Raw genomic sequence first — 20599 nt, forward strand, 5'->3', positions numbered from 1 at the left:
GGACTAGAAAAACAAAGCAAATTAAATTCAAAGCAAGCAGACGAAAATAAATAATAAAGATTAGAGCAGAAATCAATGAAATTGATAACAAGAAATCTACAGAGAAAATAAAAGAAACAAAGCTGGTTTGAAAAGATCAATAAAATTGATAAGCTTCTGGCTAGGGTAACTAAGAAAAAAAGACAGATATTATACATTACTAATATCAGAAATGGTCCTTGTCATTTCTGTCTAATTGAATACTTTATTGTCATGATGATGGTTACTCTTCATGGACATCTTAATCTTCCACACACATCCCCTTTTTTTGGAATAAAATTTGTAAAGAATGAAAATGGCGAAGGAAAAAAAAAGAAACAAAATAGAGGTCATCATTACTGATTGCATGGACACTAAAAAGGATAATAAACAAATTTTATGAGCACAAATAACTCTATGCCCTCAAATTTTATAACCTAGATGAAAGAGACCAATTCCCTAACGACATAATCTACCAAAAATCATAGAAGTAGTAGATAATTTTAATAGGCCTATCTCTATTAAAGAAATAGAATCAATAATTAAAACTTTTCAAAACAGAAAAAAAGCACAAGGCCCAGATGGATTCACTGGTAAATTCTACCAGACATTTAAAAAAGAAATTTATTTTACTATTTACAGTCTCTTCCAGAAAATAAAATCAAAGGGAATACTTCCTAACACATTTGATGAGGCCAGCATAACCCTAATACAAAAACCACACAGAGACATTACATGAAAGGAAAATTATAGACCAATATCTCTCATGAGCATAGACTTAAAAATCCTCAAAAATTTAGCAAGTCAAATCCAACAATGTATAAAAATAATTATACACCATGATCGAGTGGGATTTATTATGCAAGGCCACTATTATATTGTATCAACAGGCTAAAGAAGAAAAGTCATATGATCATATTAGCAGATGTAGAAAAAGCATTTGACAAAATCCAACACCCATTCATGATAACAACTTTAGCAAACTAGGACTAGAGGGGAACTTCCTCTAATTAATAATATCTACAAGAAACATACACCTAATATCATACTTAATGGTGAGAAACTAAATGTTTTCCTACAAAGATGTCCCCTCACCTTTTCTATTCAACATCACACTGGAAGTCCTAGCTAATGCAATAAGACAAGAAAAGGAAATGAAAAGTATACAGATTGAGAAGGGGGAAAAAGAACTGTCTTTGTTCACAGATGACATGATCGTCTATGTTAAAAAATCCCAATGAATCACAAGGTTAATATACTGATCAACTGCTTTATTATATACCAGCAATAAGCAACCAGAATTTGAAATTTTAAAACACAATGTCATTTATATCAGCACGCAAAAAAGTAAAATACTTAGGTATAAATCTAACAAAATATATAAAAATCGATATGAGGGAAACTACAAGACCGTGATGAAGGAAATCAAAGAAGATTTAAATGAATGGAGAGATATTCCATACACCTGAATAGGAAGACTCAATATTGTCAAGATGTCTGTTCTTCCCATCTTTCTTGATCTATAGATTCAATGCAATCTCAATCAAAATCCCAGGAACTTATTTTGTGTATAAGGACAAACTGACTATAAATTTTAAGTGGAAAGGCAAAAGACCCAGAATAGCCACTATAATATTTAAGGTGAACAACAAAGTTGGAGAATTGACACCACCCAACTTCAAGACTTACCATGAAACTACAATAATCAAGACACTGTGGTACTGGTGAAAGAATACACAAATAAATCAATGGAACAGAAGACAGAGCCCAGAAATAGACCCACACAAACACAGTTAACTATTCTCTGACAAAGGAGCAAAGGCAATTTAGTGACAAAAGAATAGTCTTCAACAAATGGTGCTGGAACACCATTTGGACATTGCAGGAATCCACGTTCAAGAAAAAAAAATCTAGACAAAGATCTTACACCTTTCACACAACAGTAACTAAAAATGGATCATAACTTAAATGTAAAATGCAAAACTATATAACTCTTAGAAGATAACACAGGAGGAAATCTAGGTGAGCTTGGGTTTGGTGATGACTTTTTAGATATAACACCAAAAGCATAATAGATACGACGGACTTCATTAAAAAGTTGTACTCAATGAAAGACATTAAGATAATGAAAAGACAGGTCATAAACTGGGAAGAAAATACTTGCAAAACACATATCTGATAAAGGGCTGGTATTTAAAATATACAAAGAACTCTTTAACCTTCACTATAAGAAAACAAACAACCTGAATTAAAAATGGGCAAAGGACCTGTAAAGCTATCTTCACTAAAGAAGATATACAGACGATACATAAGCATATGAAAAGATGGTCAACATTGTATGTCATTAAGGAATTACAAATTAAAACAACAATGAGGGCCCGGGCATGGTGGCTCAAGCCTGCAATCACAACACTTTGGGAGGCTGAGGCAGGTGGATCACTTGAGGTCAGGAGTTCGAGACCAGCCATGGCTAACATGGTGAAACTCCGTCTCTACTAAAAATACAAAAATTAGACGGGCATGATGGGGTGTGAATTCCAGCTACTCGGGACACTGAGGCAGGCGAATCACTTGAACCTGGGAGGCAGAGGTTGCAATGAGCTGAGATTGTGACACTGCACTCCAGCCTGGGCGACAGAGACTCCGTGTCAAAACAACAACAACAACAAAACAAAAACAATGAGATACCTCTATACACCTATTAGAATGACCAAATTCAAATACTGACAACACTAGATGCTAGCAAGGATGTGGAGTGGTAATTCTTTGCTCGTGGGAATGCAAAATGGCACAGCCACTTTGGAAAAAGTTTGGCAGTTTCTTATTGAACTAAATGTACTCTTACCATAAGATCCATCAATAGAGAATTTAAAAGAACAACAGCAAGAGTATAAGTCAAAGGGGATAATGAGAAATAAGTGCATTGTCTGGAAGAAGATAAAAATGCAAATCTATATATGATTTCATAAGTCAAATATGCATGTTGCAATCTCTTGAATAAGTTTAAAAGAATGATAATATATAGAGAAAAATATAAAAAACTCATTCCCATAGAAGGCCATAACATGTTGAAAAAGAACGTAGAACGTCTGAGACATACAGAGAGTAAATAGTAACAGGGTAGATTTAAATCCCCAAACATCAGTAATTACATTACATGTGAATGAAGTAAATGTTCTGACAAAAGACAAAGAGTATCCTACTGGATAAAAAATGTTAGCTAACAACCTGCTGCCAGGTCAGGTGCGGCAGCTCACACCTGTAATCCCAGCACTTTGGGAGGCCGAGGCAGGAGGATTGCCTGAGTTCAGGAGTTTGAAACCAGCCTGGGCAACATGGCAAAATACCATCTCTACTAAAAATACAAAAAATTAGCCGGGCGTGGTGGCACATGCCTGTAATTCCAACTACTGGGGAGGCTGGGGCACAAGAATGCTTGACCCCGGGAGGTGGAGGTTGCAGTGAGCTGAGATAGATAGTGCCACTTCACTCCAGCCTGGGCAACAGAACGAGACTCTGTCTCAAAAACAAAACAAAACAAAACAAAAAAACCCTGCTGCCTACAAAAAGACACAGCAAAAATGTAAAGATTCAGAATGTTGGAAGTAAAATAACAGGAAAGATGTACCATGCAAATAAGAGACAGTTGGTGTGCGCATGTTCTCACTCATAATGGGAGTTGAACAATGAGAAGGAACACATGGACACAGGGAGGGGAACATCACACTCCGGGGCCTGTCAGCAGGTGGGGGGCTAGGGGAGGGACAGCATTAGGAGAAATACCTAATGTAGATGATGGGTTGATGAGTGCAGCAAACCACCATGGCAAGTGTATACCTATGTAACAAACCTGCACATTCTGCACAAGTATCTCAAAACTTAAAGTATGATAATAAAAAAAGGAAACACAATATTACTGACAGTAAAACTTTCTGATTTGTTAAAAAAAAAAAAAGAGACAGTTGGTGTGGTTGTATTAATACCAGAAATTTGAGATCTTAAGGGACACATTTTATAATGATAAAAGGTTCAATTCAAGAAAGATACAATAACCTTAAGTATTCACTTAATAACATGGTCTCAAATATATACAAACCACCAGAAAAATAGACAAATCTTCAGTCATAGTGGAAGCTTTTAATACATATCTCTCAGTAACTGATAGTATAACTAGACAAAAATATTCAGTAAGGCTATAGAAGATTTGATCAACATAACTGAAAAATTTGACCTAATTGACATCTATGCAATACTATGCTCAATAACTAAAAAATATATATTCTTTTCAAGTACAGATAAAAATTTATAAAAAACAGACAACAGAGGATTGAAAGTACAGCACAATCAAGATAAGGGCTGAGAACAAAAAGATAACTGGCTAATTTCCAAATGTCCAGGAATTTAAAAGTACAATTCTAAATAATTGAAATAAAGTAGAAATTTTAAAATATTTTGAACTGAATTTGATATGAAAATATGACATATCAAAACTTGCAAGCTGCAGCTAAGACCATTCTTAGATAAAAATTTATGTCCTTAAATACATATACCAGAAAAGGCTAAAATTCAATAAATTCAGCATCCATTTCAAAAAGTTAGAAAAATAACAGCAAACAGGATTCAAAGAAAATATAAAGAAGGAAATAATAAACAGCAGAAAATGATGAGGTAGGACACAAATGAACAACACAAAGAAACAACAAAGCTAAAAATTGTTTTTGGAAAAGACCAATAAAAGTAATAAACTCCAAAGAGACTGCTCAAGAAAAAAAAGAGGAGACGCAAATAACCAATACCAGGAATAAAATAAAGATAACTATTATAGATTCTAAGGCATTAGAAAGATCATAAAAAGTATTATGAATAATTTTAAGCTAATAAATTTGAAAATTTAGATGAAAACTTCCTAGAAAAATACAACTTATCAAAGCTAGCACAAGAAGAAATACAAAATAGAAATAGAACTATAATTCTAAATTGAATGTAATTTAAAATCTTTTCATGGAAAAAACTTCTGGCACAGATGGTTTCATTAGTAAATCCTTACAAAGTACATTTAAGGATGAAATAACACTCAATGTGAAAAAGAAATTCAGAAAATAAACAGAGTAGAAACATTTCCCAATTTGTTTTAGGAGGCCAGCTAAATGTGATACCAAAATCTGACAGAGACAGTAAATTAGACGTTCTGCAGGAACACAGGTGCAAATATTTATACCAAATATTAGCAAACTAAATTCAGTGATATTTTAAAGGGATAAGATAATCATAACCAAAATGTACCTATTCTAGGAATGCTAAGACGATTTAACATTCAAACAAAAAATAAGAACAAAAGAAAAATAGTATCTCAATTAAAGCAAAAAAGGTCTCATAAAATTTAGCATCTGTTCTTGGATTTCTAAAAAACTCTTGTCTGGGCACAGTGGCTCATGTCTGTAATCCTGGCACTTTCAAAGGCCAAGGCAGGAGGATTGCTTGAGGACAAGAGTTTGAGACCAGTCTGGGCAACATAGGAAGACTCTGTCTCTACAAAAAAAGTTTTAAAAAATTAGCTGGGCATGGTGGCCCACACCTGTGGTCCCAGCTACTTGGGAGGCTGAGGTGGAAGGATCACTTGAGCCCAGGAGGTTGAGGCTGTAGTGAGCTATGATGGCACCAATGCACTCCAGCCTGGGTAACAGAGTGAGACCTGGCTGCTAAAAATAAAATAAAAAAACTCTTTTAGTTCAACAGGAATAGAAGGAAACTTCCTTAATCAGATAAAAGGATTCTATAACAAACAAACAAACAAACAAAAATAGCATACCTCATACTTAATGATGAAATATTGATCCTTTCCCTCTGAAATCCAGAATAAGACAGTGGTTATCACTTCTATTCACCATTACTGAAGGCTCTAGCCAGTGTATAATGGCAAGAAAAAGAAATAAAATGTATCATGTTTGAAAAGGCAAAAACAAAACTCATTGAGGATGACATGATTATTTATATTGAAAATCCAAAATAATCAATGTACACATTATTAGAATTAATAAATGAGGATTGCAAAGTTGTTGGGAACAAAGCTAATGTGCAAAAATTGATTGTCTTTCTACATAATAGCATCAAAAATAAGAAAATAAAAATTTTGTAATTACCATTTATAGGAGCATTAAAAAGCAAGTTATAAATCTAGCAAAAGATATGCAAGACCTCTCTATAGAAAACTATAAAGCATTTGTTGAGAGAAAATTTAGAAGAACTAAATAACATTTCAAATTAGGTTTTCCAAAAGAAGATGCTTATATGAAGTTTGAGGGCCACAGGTTTATTAGGGCTCAATACCTATGGAAGAAAGGGGAGGGAAGAAGAACTGGGCAGAAGAAGAGTTGGAACTGCAATGTAAGCCACACAAAGCCTGGGCCAATTCTGCTGGGACCTCTAAAGTGAATACTGCCAAAAGAGTTGATGCACATCACAATGGCTTCTAGATCCATCTCCTCACCCACCACATTCTGCTCAGTCACTGGACATGGGTTGACCTAGCATCACTGGAAAGGGTTGACCTAGCATCAGGCAGTTCTTTGCAATTAGGGTAGAAACTGAAGATCCTCACAGCTGGAGGCTGTCTGTGGACTGCAGTCCCTGAGATTGGGTAGTAAATCCTTCTTAAAGAGGGATCTAAACAGCATATCCCTTATTTCCCACAAATGTTCATGATTTAGAGCTCTCAGTATTGTCATGATACCAGTTTTCCTCAAATTGAGCCAAATATTCAATACAATCTCGATCAACATTCCAATAGACTTTTAATTTAATTTTTTATTTTTATTTTGTAGAGATGGGGTCTCACTATGTTTCCCTGGCTGGTGTCAAGCTCCTGAGCTCAAGTGATCCTCCTGCCTCAGCCTCCCAAAGTGCTGGGATTACAGGTGTGAGCTACCGCACCCGGCCAAAATTCCAATAGACTTTAAAAATATGTTTTATTTTGGTAAAAATCCACACAACATAAATTAACCATTAGTGACATTTAGTATTTTCATATTGTACAGCCACTACTTCCACAATATTTTCATCACTCCAAAAGGAAACCCCATATCTATCAAGCAGTCACTTCCTTCACCCTAGCCCCCAACACCTGGCAAGCACTAGTCGTCTTTCTCTTTTTTGATAATCTCTATTTGTTCAGACATGTCCATGTATCTTTCTCCTCAGCTTCATTCTACCTAGATTTTTAGGTTTGCCTGTTCCTGCCTTGTCTGCCGTCTATTGCCTGAGGTGGCTGCAGGTTGTATATGATTTTAAATCCTATAAGCTGGCCCATCCCTGTGATGGCATGGAGAGGTGTGAAATAAAGGGAAACTCTGTGCAGGTTCCTCGGGGAACTGCCAGACAGATCAAAATACACAACCAGGCCAGGTGCGATAGCTCACGCCTATAATCCCAGAACTTTGGGAGGCCGAGGCGAGCAGATCACTTGAGGTCAGGAGTTCGAGACCAGCCTGACCAACATGGTGAAACCCTGTCTCTACTAAAAATACAAAAAAAATTAGCTGGGCTTGGTGGTGGCACCTGTAATCCCAACTACTTGGGAGGCTGAAGCAGGAGAATCACTTGAATCTGGGAGGCGAAGGTTGCAGTGAGCCGAGATCGTGCCACTGCACTCCAGTCTGGGTGACAGAGCAAGACTCCATCTCAAAAACAAAAACAAACACACAAACACAAACATAACCACAATTTTTGAGAACAAGTTCTATATTTTACACTCTGGCCCCAAAAAGCCACACCAGGAATAGGGGCCTTTGTTTCCACAGCTGCTGCCAAGCTGGAGAACAAGGCATGTTTGATGGGTAGGCAAAAACACCACCCTGCTTTCTTAAAGTTTAGTAGCCTTTTTCTCCATTAAAAGCATTCCCCTGGTTGCTCTAAGTTTTTAATTAGATTCCAGAGTTCCAATAAAGTTGATTCTGATGGTTATTCTTTTTTTTTGAGACGAAGTCTCATACTGTCACCCGGGTTGGTGTGCAGTGGCGCAATCTTGGCTTGCTGCAACCTCTGCCTCCCTGGTCCAAGCGATTCTCCTGTCAACCTCCCGAGTAGCTGGGACTACAGGCGCATGCCACCACGCCTGGCTAATTTTTGTATTTTTAGTAGAGATGGGGTTTCACTATGTTGGCCAGGCTGGTCTCGAACTCCTGACCTCATGATCTGCCTGACTCAGCCTCCCAAAGTGCTGGGATTACAGGCGTGAGCCACCGCGCCCGGCCGACACTTATTCTTAGAACTCCTTACTCTACAATTTTCACTTCCCCAACAGATTTATTTTGCTGTGGAAATTGAAAAGCTAATTCAAACATTTATGTGGAAATAAAAAGCATTCAAGAATAGCCTGGAGTGTTTTCTTGAAAAAGAATTGTAAGATTGGAGGTCTTCTCTACCATTTAATAGGATTGTTATAAAGCTGTAATAGTTACGATAACAGTAGAAAAACAGACCAATGGAACAGACCAATACATAAATGGCCACCTGATTTAATTATTTTAAAGGTGGCACCGCAGAGCATCAGGGACAGGATAGTATTTTCAATAAATAGCATTTAATCACTTGGATATCTGTATGGAAGAATGAGAATGTTGACCTGGGCTGGGCATGGTGGCTCACACCTGTAATCCCAGCACTTTGGGAGGCCAAGGTGGGCGGATCACGAGGTCAGGAGATGGAGACCATCCTGGCTAACATGGTGAAACCCCGTTTCTACTAAAAATACAAAAATTAGCAGGGCATGGTGGCAGGCACCTGTAGTCCCAGCTACTCAAGAGGCTGAGGCAGGAGCATCACTTGAACCTGGGAGGCAGAGGTTGCAGTGAGCCAAGATTGCACCACGGGACTCCAGCCTGGGCGACAGAGCAAGACTCTGTCTCAAAAACAAAAAAAAGCTGGCCTATACCTCACACCATACACAGAGGTCAGTCCCAGGTGGACTGCAGATCTAAGTATAAAATGCAAATCAATAAATCTTGTATAATATAAGAGAATATTTTTATAACCTTGGAGTTGGAAAAGGTTATAAAAAGCACCAGCTGTGCATTCTGGCCAGATACTATGCTTTTCGCACCATCTTCCCAACCTGCACACCAGGAGATTCCCTAGGTTGCCTATGCCAACAGGGCCCTGGGTTTCAAGCACAAAATTGAGCAGCCCTTTGGGCAGACACCAAGCTAGCTGCAGTTTTTTTTCATACCCCAGTGGCACCTGGAATGCCAGCGAGACAGACCCATTCACTCCCCTAGAAAGGGGGCTGAAGCCAGGGAGCCAAGTGGTCTAGCTCAGCAGATCCCACCACCATGGAGCCCAGCAAGCTAAGATCCACTGGCTTGAAATTTTTGCTGCCAGCACAACAGTCTGAAATTGACCTGGGACGCTGGAGTTTGGTGGGGGGAGGGACATCTGCAATTACTGAGGCTAGAGTAGGCTGTTTTCCCCTCACAGAGCACCTGGGGGAAGGGGTGGCTGTGGGTGTAGCTTCAGCAGACTTAAACGTTCCTGCCTGCCAGCTCTGAAGAGAGCAGCAGATCTCCCAGCACAGCGCTCGAGCTCTGCTAAGGGACAGACTGCCTCCTCAAGTGGATCCCTGACCCCCATGCCTCCTGACTGGGAGACATCTCCCAGCAGGGGTTGACAGACACCTCATACAGGAGAGCTCTGGCTGGCATCTGGCGGGTGCCCCTCTGGGACAAAGCTTCCAGAGGAAGGAACAGGCAGCAATCTTTGCTGTTCTGCAGCCTCCACTGGTGATACCCAGGCAAATAGGGTCTGGAGTGGAACTCCAGCAGACTCCAGCAGACCTGCAGCAGAGGGGCCTGTAAGAAGGAAAACTAACAAACAGAAAGGAATAGCATCAACATCAACAAAAAGAACATCCACACAGAAACCCCATTCGATGGTCACCAACATCAAAGACCAAAGGTAGAGAAAACCACAAAGATGAGGAAAAACAGGCACTAAAAGGCAGAAAATTCCAAAAACCAGAATACCTCTTCTCCTTCAAAGTATCACAACTCCTTGCCAGCAAGGGAACTAAACTGGACAGAGAATGAGTTAGATGAATTGACAGAAGTAGGCTTTAGAAGGTGGATAACAAACTCCTCCGAGCTAAAGGAGCATGTTCTAGCCCATGCAAGGAAGCTAAGAACCTGAAAAAGAGGTTAGAGGAATTGCTATCTAGAATAACCAGTTTAGAGAAGAAATAAATGACCTGATGGAGCTGAAAAACACAGCACAAGAACTTTGTGAAGCATACACAAGTATCAATAGCCGAATCGATCAAGCGGAAGAAAGGACATCAGAGATTGAAGATCAACTTAATGAAATAAAGCATGAAGACAAGATTAGAGAAAAAAGAATGAAAAGGAGTGAACAAAGCCTCCAAGAAATATGGGACTATGTGAAAAGACCAAACCTACATTTGATTGATATACCTGAAAGTGATGGGGAGAATGGAACCAAGTTGGAAAACACTCTCCCAATACAGGAACACTCAGATTCATAAAGCAAGTTCTTAGAGACCTGCAAGGAGACTTAGACTCCCACACAATAATTATGGGAGACTTTAACACCCCCTGTCAACATTAGACAGATCAACGAGACAGAAAATTAACAAAGATATTCAGGACTTGAACTCAGCTCTAGACCAAGCAGACCTAATAGACATCTACAGAACTCTCCACCCCAAAGCAACAAAAGATACATTCTTCTCAACATCACATCGCACTTATTCTAAATTGACCACATAACTGGAAGTAAACACTCCTCAGCAAATGGAAAAGAATGGAAATCCTACCAGTCTCTCAGACCACAGTGCAATCAAATTAGAACTCAGGATTTTAAAACTCACTCAAAACTGCACAACTACATGGAACCTTAACACCTGCTCCTGAATGACTACTGGATAAATAATGAAACGAAGGCAGAAATAAATAAGTTATTTGAAACCAATGAGAACAAAGACACAATGTACCAGAATTCCCGGGAAACAGCTAAAGCAGTGTTTAGAGGGAAATTTATAGCACTAAATGGCCATAGGAGAAAGCGGGAAAGATCTAAAATTGACACCCTAATATCACAATTAAAAGAACTAGAGAAGCAAGAGCAAACACATTCAAAATCTAGCAGAAGACAAGAAATATCTACGATCAGAGCAGAACTGAAGGAGATAAGAGACACAAAAAAACCTGCAAAAAATCAGTGAATCCAGGAGCTGTTTTTTTGAAAAGATTAACAAAATAGACCACTAGCCAGACTAACAAAGAAGAGAGAAGAATCAAATAGATACAATAAAAAATGATAAAGATGATATCACCACTGATCCCAGAGAAATAAAAACTATCACCAGAGAATACTATACACACCTCTATGCAAATAAACTAGAAAATCTACAAGAAATGGATAAATTCCTGGACACATACACCCTCCCAAGACTAAACCAGGAAGAAGTCAAATCCCTGATAGACCAATAACAAGTTCTGAAATTGAGGCAGTAATTAATAGGCTACCAACCAAAAAAATCCCAGGACCAGATGGATTCACAGCTGAATTCTACCAGAGATACAAAGAGGAGCTGGTACCATTCCTTCTGAAACTATTCCAAACAATAGAAAAAGAGGGGCTACTCCCTAACTCATTTTATGAGGCCAGCATCATCCTGATACCAAACCCTGGCAGAGACACAACAAAAGAAGAAAATTTCAGGCCAATATACCTGATGAACAGCAATGTGAAAATCCTCCATAAAATACCGGCAAACCGAATCTAGCAGCACATCAAAAAGCGTATCCACCACGATCAAGTCGGCTTCATCCCTGGGATGAAAGGCTAGTTCAACATACACAAATCAATAAATGTAATCCATCACATAAACAGAACCAATTACAAAAACCATGTGATTATCTCAATAGATGCAGAAAAGGCCTTTGATAAAATTCAACACCGCTTCGTGCTAAAAACTTTCAATAAACTAGGTATTCATGGAACGTATCTCAAAATAATAAGAGCTATTTATGACAAACCCACAGCCAATACCATACTGAACGGGCAAAAGCTGGATGTATTCCCTTTGAAAACCGGTATAAGACAAGGATGCCCTCTCTTACCGCTCCTTTTCAACATAGTATTGGAAGTTCTGGCCAGGGCAATCAGGCAAGAGAAAAAAATAAAGAGTATTCAAATAGAAAGAGAGGAAGTCAAATTGTCTCTATTTGCAGATGACATGATTGTATATTTAGAAAGCCCCATTGTCTCAGCCCCAAATCTTCTTAAGCTGATAAGCAACTTCCACAAAGTCTCAGGACACACAATCAATCTGCAAAAATCACAAGCATTCCTATACACCAATAATAGACAATCAGAGACCCAAACAATGAGTGAGCTCTCACTCACAATTGCTACAAAGAGAATAAAATACCTAGGAATACAACTCACAAGGGATATGAAGGACCTCTTCAAGGAGAACTACACACCACTGCTCAAGGAAATAAGAGAGGACACAAACAAATGGAAAAACATTCCATGCTCATGAATAGGAAGAATCAATACTGTGAAAATGGCCATACTGCCCAAAGTAATTTATAGATTCTATGCTATCCCCATCAAGCTACCATTGACTTTCCTCATTGAATTAGAAAAAACTACTTTAAATTTCATATGGAACCAAAAAAAAACCCGTATAGCCAAGACAATCCTAAGCAAAAAGAACAAAGTTGGAGGCATCATGCTACCTGACTTCAAACTATACTACAAGGCCACAGTAACCAAAACAGCATGGTACTGATACCAAAACAGATATATAAACCAATGGAACAGAACAGAGGCCCCAGAAATACCACCACACATCTCATCCTTGACAAACCTGACAAAAACAAACACATCTTTGACACTATCTCATTTTTCACAAACCTGACAAAAACAAGCAATGGGGAAAAGATTTCCTATTTAATAAATAGTGCTGGGAAAAATGGCTAGCCATATGCAGAAAACTAAAACTGGACCCCCCTTCCTTACACCTTATACAAAAATTAACTCTAGATAGATTAAAGACTTAAACGTAAGACCTAAAATCATAAAAATCCTAGAAGAAAACCTAGGCAATACCATTCAGGACCTAGGCATGGGCAAAGACTTCATGATTAAAACACCAAAAGCAATGGCAATAAAAGCCAAAAGTGACAAATGGGATCTAATTAAACTAAAGAGCTTCTGCACAGCAAAAGAAACTATCATCAGAATGAACAGGCAACCTACAGAATGGGAGAAAATTTTTGCAATCTATCCATCTGACAAAGGGCTAATATCCAGAATCTATAAGGAACTTAAACAAATTTACAAGAAAAAAAAACCCCACCAAAAAGGGGGTGAAGGATATGAACAGATGCTTCTCAAAAGAAGACAATTATGTGGTCAACAAACATATTTTAAAAAGCTCATCATCACTGGTCATTAGAGAAATGCAAATCAAAACCAAAATGAGATACCATCTCACGCCAGTTAGAATGGCAATCATTAAACAGTCAGGAAAGAATAGATGCTGGAGAGGATGTGGAGAAACAGGAATGCTTTTACACTGTTGGTGGGAGTATAAATTAGTTCTACCAATTGTGGAAGACAGTGTGACAATTCCTCAAGGATCTAGAACCAGAAGTACCATTTGACCCAGCAACCCCATTACTGGGTATATACCAAAAGGATTATAAATCATTCTACTATAAAGACACATGCACACGTATGTTTATTGGAGCAGTGTTCACAATAGCAAAGACTTGGAACCAATCCAAATGCCCATTAATGACAGACTGGATAAAGAAAATGTGCCACATATACACCATGGAATACCATGCAGCCATAAAAAAGGATGTGTTCATGTCCTTTGCAGGGACATGGATGAAGCTGGAAACCATCATTCTCAGCAAACTAACACAGGAACAGAAAACCAGACACCGCACATTCTCACTCATAAGTGGGAGTGGAACAATGAGAACACATGGACATAGGGAGGGGAACATCACATACTGGGGTCTGTAGAGGGGTGGGGGGGCTAGAGGAGGGATAGCGTTAGGAGAAATACCTAATGTAGATGATGGGTTGATGGGTGCAGCAAATCACCATGGTACATGTATACCTATGTAACAAACCTGCATGTTCTGCACATGTATCCCAGAACTTAAAGTATTAAAAAACAAACAAACAAACAAAAATACCAAAAAACAAAACAAAACAAAAAACACCAGCTTGGTGTAGTGGCTCATGCCTGTTATCCCAGCACATTGGGAGGCCAAGGCATAAGGATTGCTTGAGCCCAGGAGTTTGAGACGAGCCTGCGTAACCTAGGGAGATCCCATCTCTACAAAAAATGAAAAAAAATAGCTGGGCATGGCGGCATGTGCCTGTTGCTCCAGCTACTTGTGAGGCTGAGGTGGGAGGATCGCTTGGGCCCAGGAGGTTGAGGCTGCAGTGAACTGTGATCACACCACTATGCTCCAGCCTGGGAGACAGAACGAGACCCTGTCTCAAAAAAAGAAAAAGAAAAAAGAAAAAAACAAATTAAAAAGGCACCAACCACATAGGAAAATATTGATAAATTGAACTACATTAAAATTAAGAACTTTGTTCATCAAAAGACACCACTGCTTCAAAATAACCTAGAGGTTGTAGAAAGTGGGTAGAGGTATAGATGAAATAAGATTGGTTATGAATTGCTAACTGTTGAAGCTAGATGATGGGTACATGGTGGCTTATGACTTTACTCTTTCTCCTTTTGCATATATTTGACATGTTTTATAATAAAAAATCAAAGGAAAGACTCCATTAAGAGAGTGACAAGCCATAGAGTGAAAAAAAGATGCATGTAACAGATAACTGACAAAGGGCTTCTATGAAGAATATATAACCCTTGTGCATTATTGGTGAGAGTACAAAATGGTACAGCCACTGTGGAAAACAGTATGGTTGTTCCTAAAAAACTTAAAAATGGAATTACCATATGATCCAGCAATTCCACTTCTGGATATATAACCAAAAGAATTAAAAAAAGGGTCTCAAAGAGATATTTGTATAACCATTTATAGAAGCATTATTCATAATAGCTAAAACATGGAAGCAACCCAAGTGTCCATTGGTGGATGAGTGAACAAGTACAATGTAGTATATACACACAATGGAATATTATTCAGCCTTAAGAAAGGAAAGAAATCCTGCAATAAACTATTACATGGGTGAATCTTGAGGACACTGTGCTAAGTGACATAAGCCAATCACAAAAAGACAAGTACTGTATAATTCCACTCCTATGAGGTAATTAGTCAAATTCATAGGGACAGGAGGTAGAATGATAGTTGCTGGGAGATAGGTGGAAGGGAAAATAAGGAGTTACTGTTTAATGAGGATAGAGTTTTGGTTTTGTAAGATGAAAAGATTTATGGAGATGGGTGGTGGTGATGGTGATGGTTACACACATTATAAATGTGTTTAGTACTACTAAACTGTATTCTTTTTTTTTTTTTTTTTGAGACAGAGTCTTGCTCTGTTGCCCAGGCTGGAGTGCAGTGGTGTGATCTCTGCTCACTGAAAGCTCTGCCTCCCATGTTCATGCCATTCTCCTGCCTCAGCCTCCCAAGTAGCTGGGACTACAGGTGCCTGCCACCACGCCTGGCTAATTTTTTTTTTTTTTTTTTTTTTGTATTTTTAGTAGAGACGGGGTTTCGCCATGTTAGCCAGGGTGGTCTCAATCTCCTAACCTCATGATCCGCCTGCCTCTGCCTCCCAAAGTGCTGGAATTACAGGCGTGAGCCACTGTGCCCAGCCTGAACTGTATTCTTAAAAATCGTTAAGATGGTAAATTTTATATTATGTGTACTTTACCACAAAAAGTAAATTGAGAAAAAAGTAGTTTTAAAAAAATACAAAGAACTGATTTTTAAAAGACCAATAAGGGGTACGGTGGTTTACACCTGTAATCCCAGCACTTTGGGAGGCCAAGGTGGGCAGATCACTTGAGTCCAGGAGTTCAAGACCAGCTTGAGCAACATGGCAAAACCCTGTCTCTACTGAAAATACAAAAAATTAGCTGGACGCGGTGGCATGCGCCTATAGTCCCAGTTATTCATGGGGCTGAAGCAGGAGGATTGCTTGAGTCCAGGAGGTTGACGCTGCAGTGAGCCCTGATCGTGCCACTGCACTCTAACCTGGGTGACAGAGTGAGACCCTGTCTTAAAAAAATAAATAAATAAAACAAAAAAACCCCCAAAACCCATAAGGATAGGGAACACACACACACACACACACACACACACACACACACACAGAGGAGACTTGAATAAGCACTTTCCACATCACAAAAGTATCAGGGAAATACAAATTACAAACTGACAATATTATGTATTGGTGAAAATGTAAAGCACTAAGAATACCAAAGATTGCTAGTGCAAATATAAATTAGTACAATAGCTTTGGGAAATAATCTGGCATTATCTCCCAGAGTTGTGATAAGGATAATTTGTTGCTCAGCAATTCCATTTCTAGGTGTAGTATAAACAAAAAAAAAATGTGTACACTTATCCATGAGGAGACATGAAAATTCCCAGAAACAGTTATTAAAATAGCCCCAAACTAGAAAAAATACAAAGGTCAATCAACTGTAGAATGAATAAATAGCAATATATTCATAAAAGAGAATAATGGCTATTAATTAAAAATGAATGAATTTCAGCTACATAAATGTATTGTTGGATGAACAAATATATACCCCAAAGCATACTATAGGATTCTATTTATATACAGTTCAAAAACAGGAAATTAAAGTATTATGTTAGAATATAAAATAGTGGTTACCTTTTGGAAGAAGGGAGTTGGCAATGATTTGCAGGGTACCCGAAGGGAGTGATTTGGAGTATGAAAACATTGATCTGGGTGACGGTTACATAGGTGTTTGCTTTGTGATGATTCATTGAGCTATATATGTTTTATGAACTTTCAACATATGTGTAATACTTTAATAAAAACAGTTTTAAAAAGAAACAAATATGATGAGCACAATGAATTGATAAAGTAATTACATTTTAAGGAAAAATATAGGATGCTATATCAATAAGTAATGTCCTTACCTCTTTGGGATTAATATATTTCACTATCTGACGTGGTTCTCCCTGTCTTCTTAAATCAATCAGACTTTTAAAGTGTTGAAATATAGCGACATTCTAAAGGTTCAAACACAAGATTTCATGATCAAAACTGGATTTTCTATTTCTACTTAGCTTTTTGTCTAATCAGGGCAAAAACGAATAAAGTACCATAAAATAGATTTTATGTATCCACACTAGATTTTAGAAATATTATGCACTCAGGGTTTGCTTTGATAACCCTAGTAGTATCAGTATAATTCTCACAAAGAGATTTATTCTTAAATTTGTAATTGCATCACTACCAACTATAAATGTAATATCCCAAACTTTGGTAAAGTCATCTCAGTGTACTCTCCAGAGTAATCTAGAAAAAAACCAAAATACAGACTACTGATTAAGAACCACTGAGTATGGGATGCTCTTGTCTGGGTTCAGCTGTTAGTATTTAGCAGCTGTGACTGTCGACAAGTTGCTTAACCTCTTTGCACTCAGTTTCTTCAACTATAAAGTGGGAATGATAGTAGCCATCTCATACAGCTTTGGTGAGAAATACATGAATTAATATTTGTAGAGCATGTAAAGCTTTCTGACACAAGAAAACATTCAATAAATATTAGCCATTGTTACCATTGCAGAATCCTCCTTATTCCTATAGTAATTCCACTGATGTATTACAGGATTCTGTAATGGTAACAACAACTAATATTTATTGAGTGTTCATCTATTTTTCACATTAGTGCAAATTTAGCTAAACAATCCCTACCAATTAGTCCATCTTGGAAAATTATTTCTTTGGTAACTCTCCCCTCAAGCCCCATCTCCCTAAAAATGCTTTAATAACTCTTGGTAAACACCCCACTCCCCGTTTGCTTATGTTAAAGCAAATAAAATAAATTGAAATTTAAGTAACCCATAGTACCAATATAACAATCTAAAGCCCCACTACAATTGCCTATGGAAGATGGTATAGCCCATGTCTATACTAATAGTATTCTTTCTGAAAGGAAGATATAATTTTCCCCAAATAAAACTCCAAATTGAGTATCAAGAAATACTTATTATGGTTTAAAATCTGAATAGTATCTTCTAAATAGGTGGTTACTATATCAGTTGTCTACTAATACATAACAAACCACCCTAAAACTTAGTGGCTTAGAGCAACAACCATTTATTATTTCTCTCTTCCTGTGGGTTGACAGGGGAGTTCTGCTGGTCTTGGTTGGACTCATACATGTGGCCTTAGTCAGCTGCCAGATCAGCTGGAGTTAAGTGATTTAATATGGCCTCTCCCACATATCAGGGTCTTCAGCTGAAATTTTTGGAATATCTAGGATAGCTGGGCCTCTCTTTCCAAACAGACCTTCAGTTTGAGCTTCTTCATAGTATGGAGGTTTTAAAGTACCAAAGAGAGATTGGGTGCAATGGCTCACGCCTGTAATCCCAGCACTTTGGAGTGTCGAGGCATTAAAAAATATATATATATACATATATATATATATATATACACACACATATATATATATATACATATATATATATATATATATATATATATATATGCCGGGCTCAGTGGCTCATGCCTATAATCCCAGCACTTTGGGAGGCCAAGGTGGGTGGGATCACGAGGTCAGGAGATCGAGACCATCCTGGCTAACACGGTGAAACCCTGTCTCTACTAAAAATACAAAAAAAATTAGTTAGGTGTGGTGGCAGGCGCCTGCAGTCCCAGCTACTCGGGAGGCTGAGGCAGGAGGATGGTGTGAACCCAGGAGGCGGAACTTGCAGTGAGCAGAGATCACGCCACTGCACTCCAGCCTGGGTGACAGAGTAAGACTCCGTCTCAAAACAAAACAAAACAAAACAAAAAAAGTACCAAAGACAGCAAGTGGAAGTTACAAGGTTTTTTAGGGCCTTATCTTGTAAGTCACAGCAACATTTATTCTGCATTCCATTGGTCAAACTCAAGTCCTAACAGGGCTTGTTAGGCTTGGCCCCTAAGGGGGTCAAGTAAAAGGTGGGACTCACAGGAAGTTCCATATACATTACAGCTTCACTTGCAGTACAGAGGGGAAGGGAAATCCTTCTACTGGGACAGAACTTCAAGTGGCATACCTGGTTGTATATTGTGCCTGGAAGAAAAGATGGCCAGAAGTATAGATCTACAGATGGATGGTGATTGATGGATGGTTTGACTGGATGGTCAGGGATTTGGAAAGAACATGGTTAGAAAATTGGTGACAAGTGGTCTGGGGAAGAGGTATGTGCAGACTTCTCCAGATGGGCACCAAGTGAGAAGATGCTTGTGTCTTATGTGAATGCTCACCAAAGAACAATCTCAACAGAGAAGAATCTTAATAATCAGGTGAGCAAGATGACTTATTCCTTGGAATCAGTCAGCCTTTCCCCCCAGCCACTGCTATCCTTGCACTATGTGCTCATGAACAAAGTGGTCATAGCAGTAGGAATGGAGGTTATGTCCGGGTGTGGTGGCTCATAGCTGTAATCCCAGCACTTTGGGAGGCTAAGGCAGGTGGATCACTTGAGGTCAGGGGTTCGAGATCAGCCTGGCCAACATGGTGAAACCACATCTCTACTAAAAATACAAAAATTAGCTGGGCATGGTGGTGTGTGCCTGTAATCCCAGCTACTCAGGAAGCTGAGGCAGGAGAATCGCTTGAATCTGGCAAGCGGAGGTTGCAGTGAGCCGAAATGGTGCCACTGCACTCCAGCCTGGGCGACAGAGGGAGACTCTGTCTCAAAAAAAAAAAACAGGAATGGAGGTTATTCATAGGCTCAGCAACATGAATTTCTACCCACTAGATCTGGCTACTGCCACCACTGAGAGAGTCCAACTTGCCAACACAGAGACTAACACTGAGCCCCTGATATGGCATAATTCCTTGGGGGAACTACCTAGCTTCCTTGAGACAAAAATTGATTATTTGGAACACTTCCATTATGGAAAGGGCAACACTTCTTTTCTCACTGGAATTGACATCTGATCCTTCCATGTGCACAGTGCTTCCACAAAAACCTTCTGTGTACTTTGAAAATGCTTTATTCTCTGTCATGGTATTCCACATAGCATTGCTCCTGATTAGAGAACTTGGTTCACAACAAGTGTAGCACACCAATGGGCCCATGCTTATGAAATTCATAAATCTTACCTTGTTCCCAATCACTCTGAAGCAACTGGCCTGATAGAATAGTGGAATGGCATGTTAAAGACTCAGTTGCAATTTAGAGTTCAGTGATAACACTTTTCAGACTAGGACGACATCCTCTATGTTGTAGTAGATGCTCTGAATGAATATGGTGCTATTTCTCACACAGCCAGCATTCATGAATTTGGGAATTAAGCGGTAGAAATGGAAGTGGCTCCCTCTCAATATTATCTTTAATGATCCACTAGTGAAAATTTTGCTTCCTGT

The 20599-nt window shown here is 38.6% G+C and overlaps 1 protein-coding gene across 13 annotated transcripts in view; it reads right to left on the reverse strand.

The window, feature by feature from the left end:
• C11H11orf65 (chromosome 11 C11orf65 homolog) overlaps positions 1 to 20599 on the reverse strand; it is a 156369-nt gene that overhangs the window by 105441 nt on the left and 30329 nt on the right. For 8 of the 13 annotated variants that reach the window (XM_063783390.1, XM_016921953.3, XM_016921949.4 and 5 more), the window contains exon 3: positions 17151 to 17243. The exons of the other annotated variants lie outside the window; for them this stretch is intronic. In XM_063783390.1, the coding sequence (XP_063639460.1) occupies positions 17151 to 17243 (93 nt within the window). The remainder of the gene's footprint in view (positions 1 to 17150; positions 17244 to 20599) is intronic. 13 annotated transcript variants of the gene reach the window in all.

This window comes from Pan troglodytes, chromosome 9, assembly GCF_028858775.2.
Source record: "Pan troglodytes isolate AG18354 chromosome 9, NHGRI_mPanTro3-v2.0_pri, whole genome shotgun sequence".
NCBI classification, from domain to species: Eukaryota; Metazoa; Chordata; class Mammalia; order Primates; family Hominidae; genus Pan; species Pan troglodytes.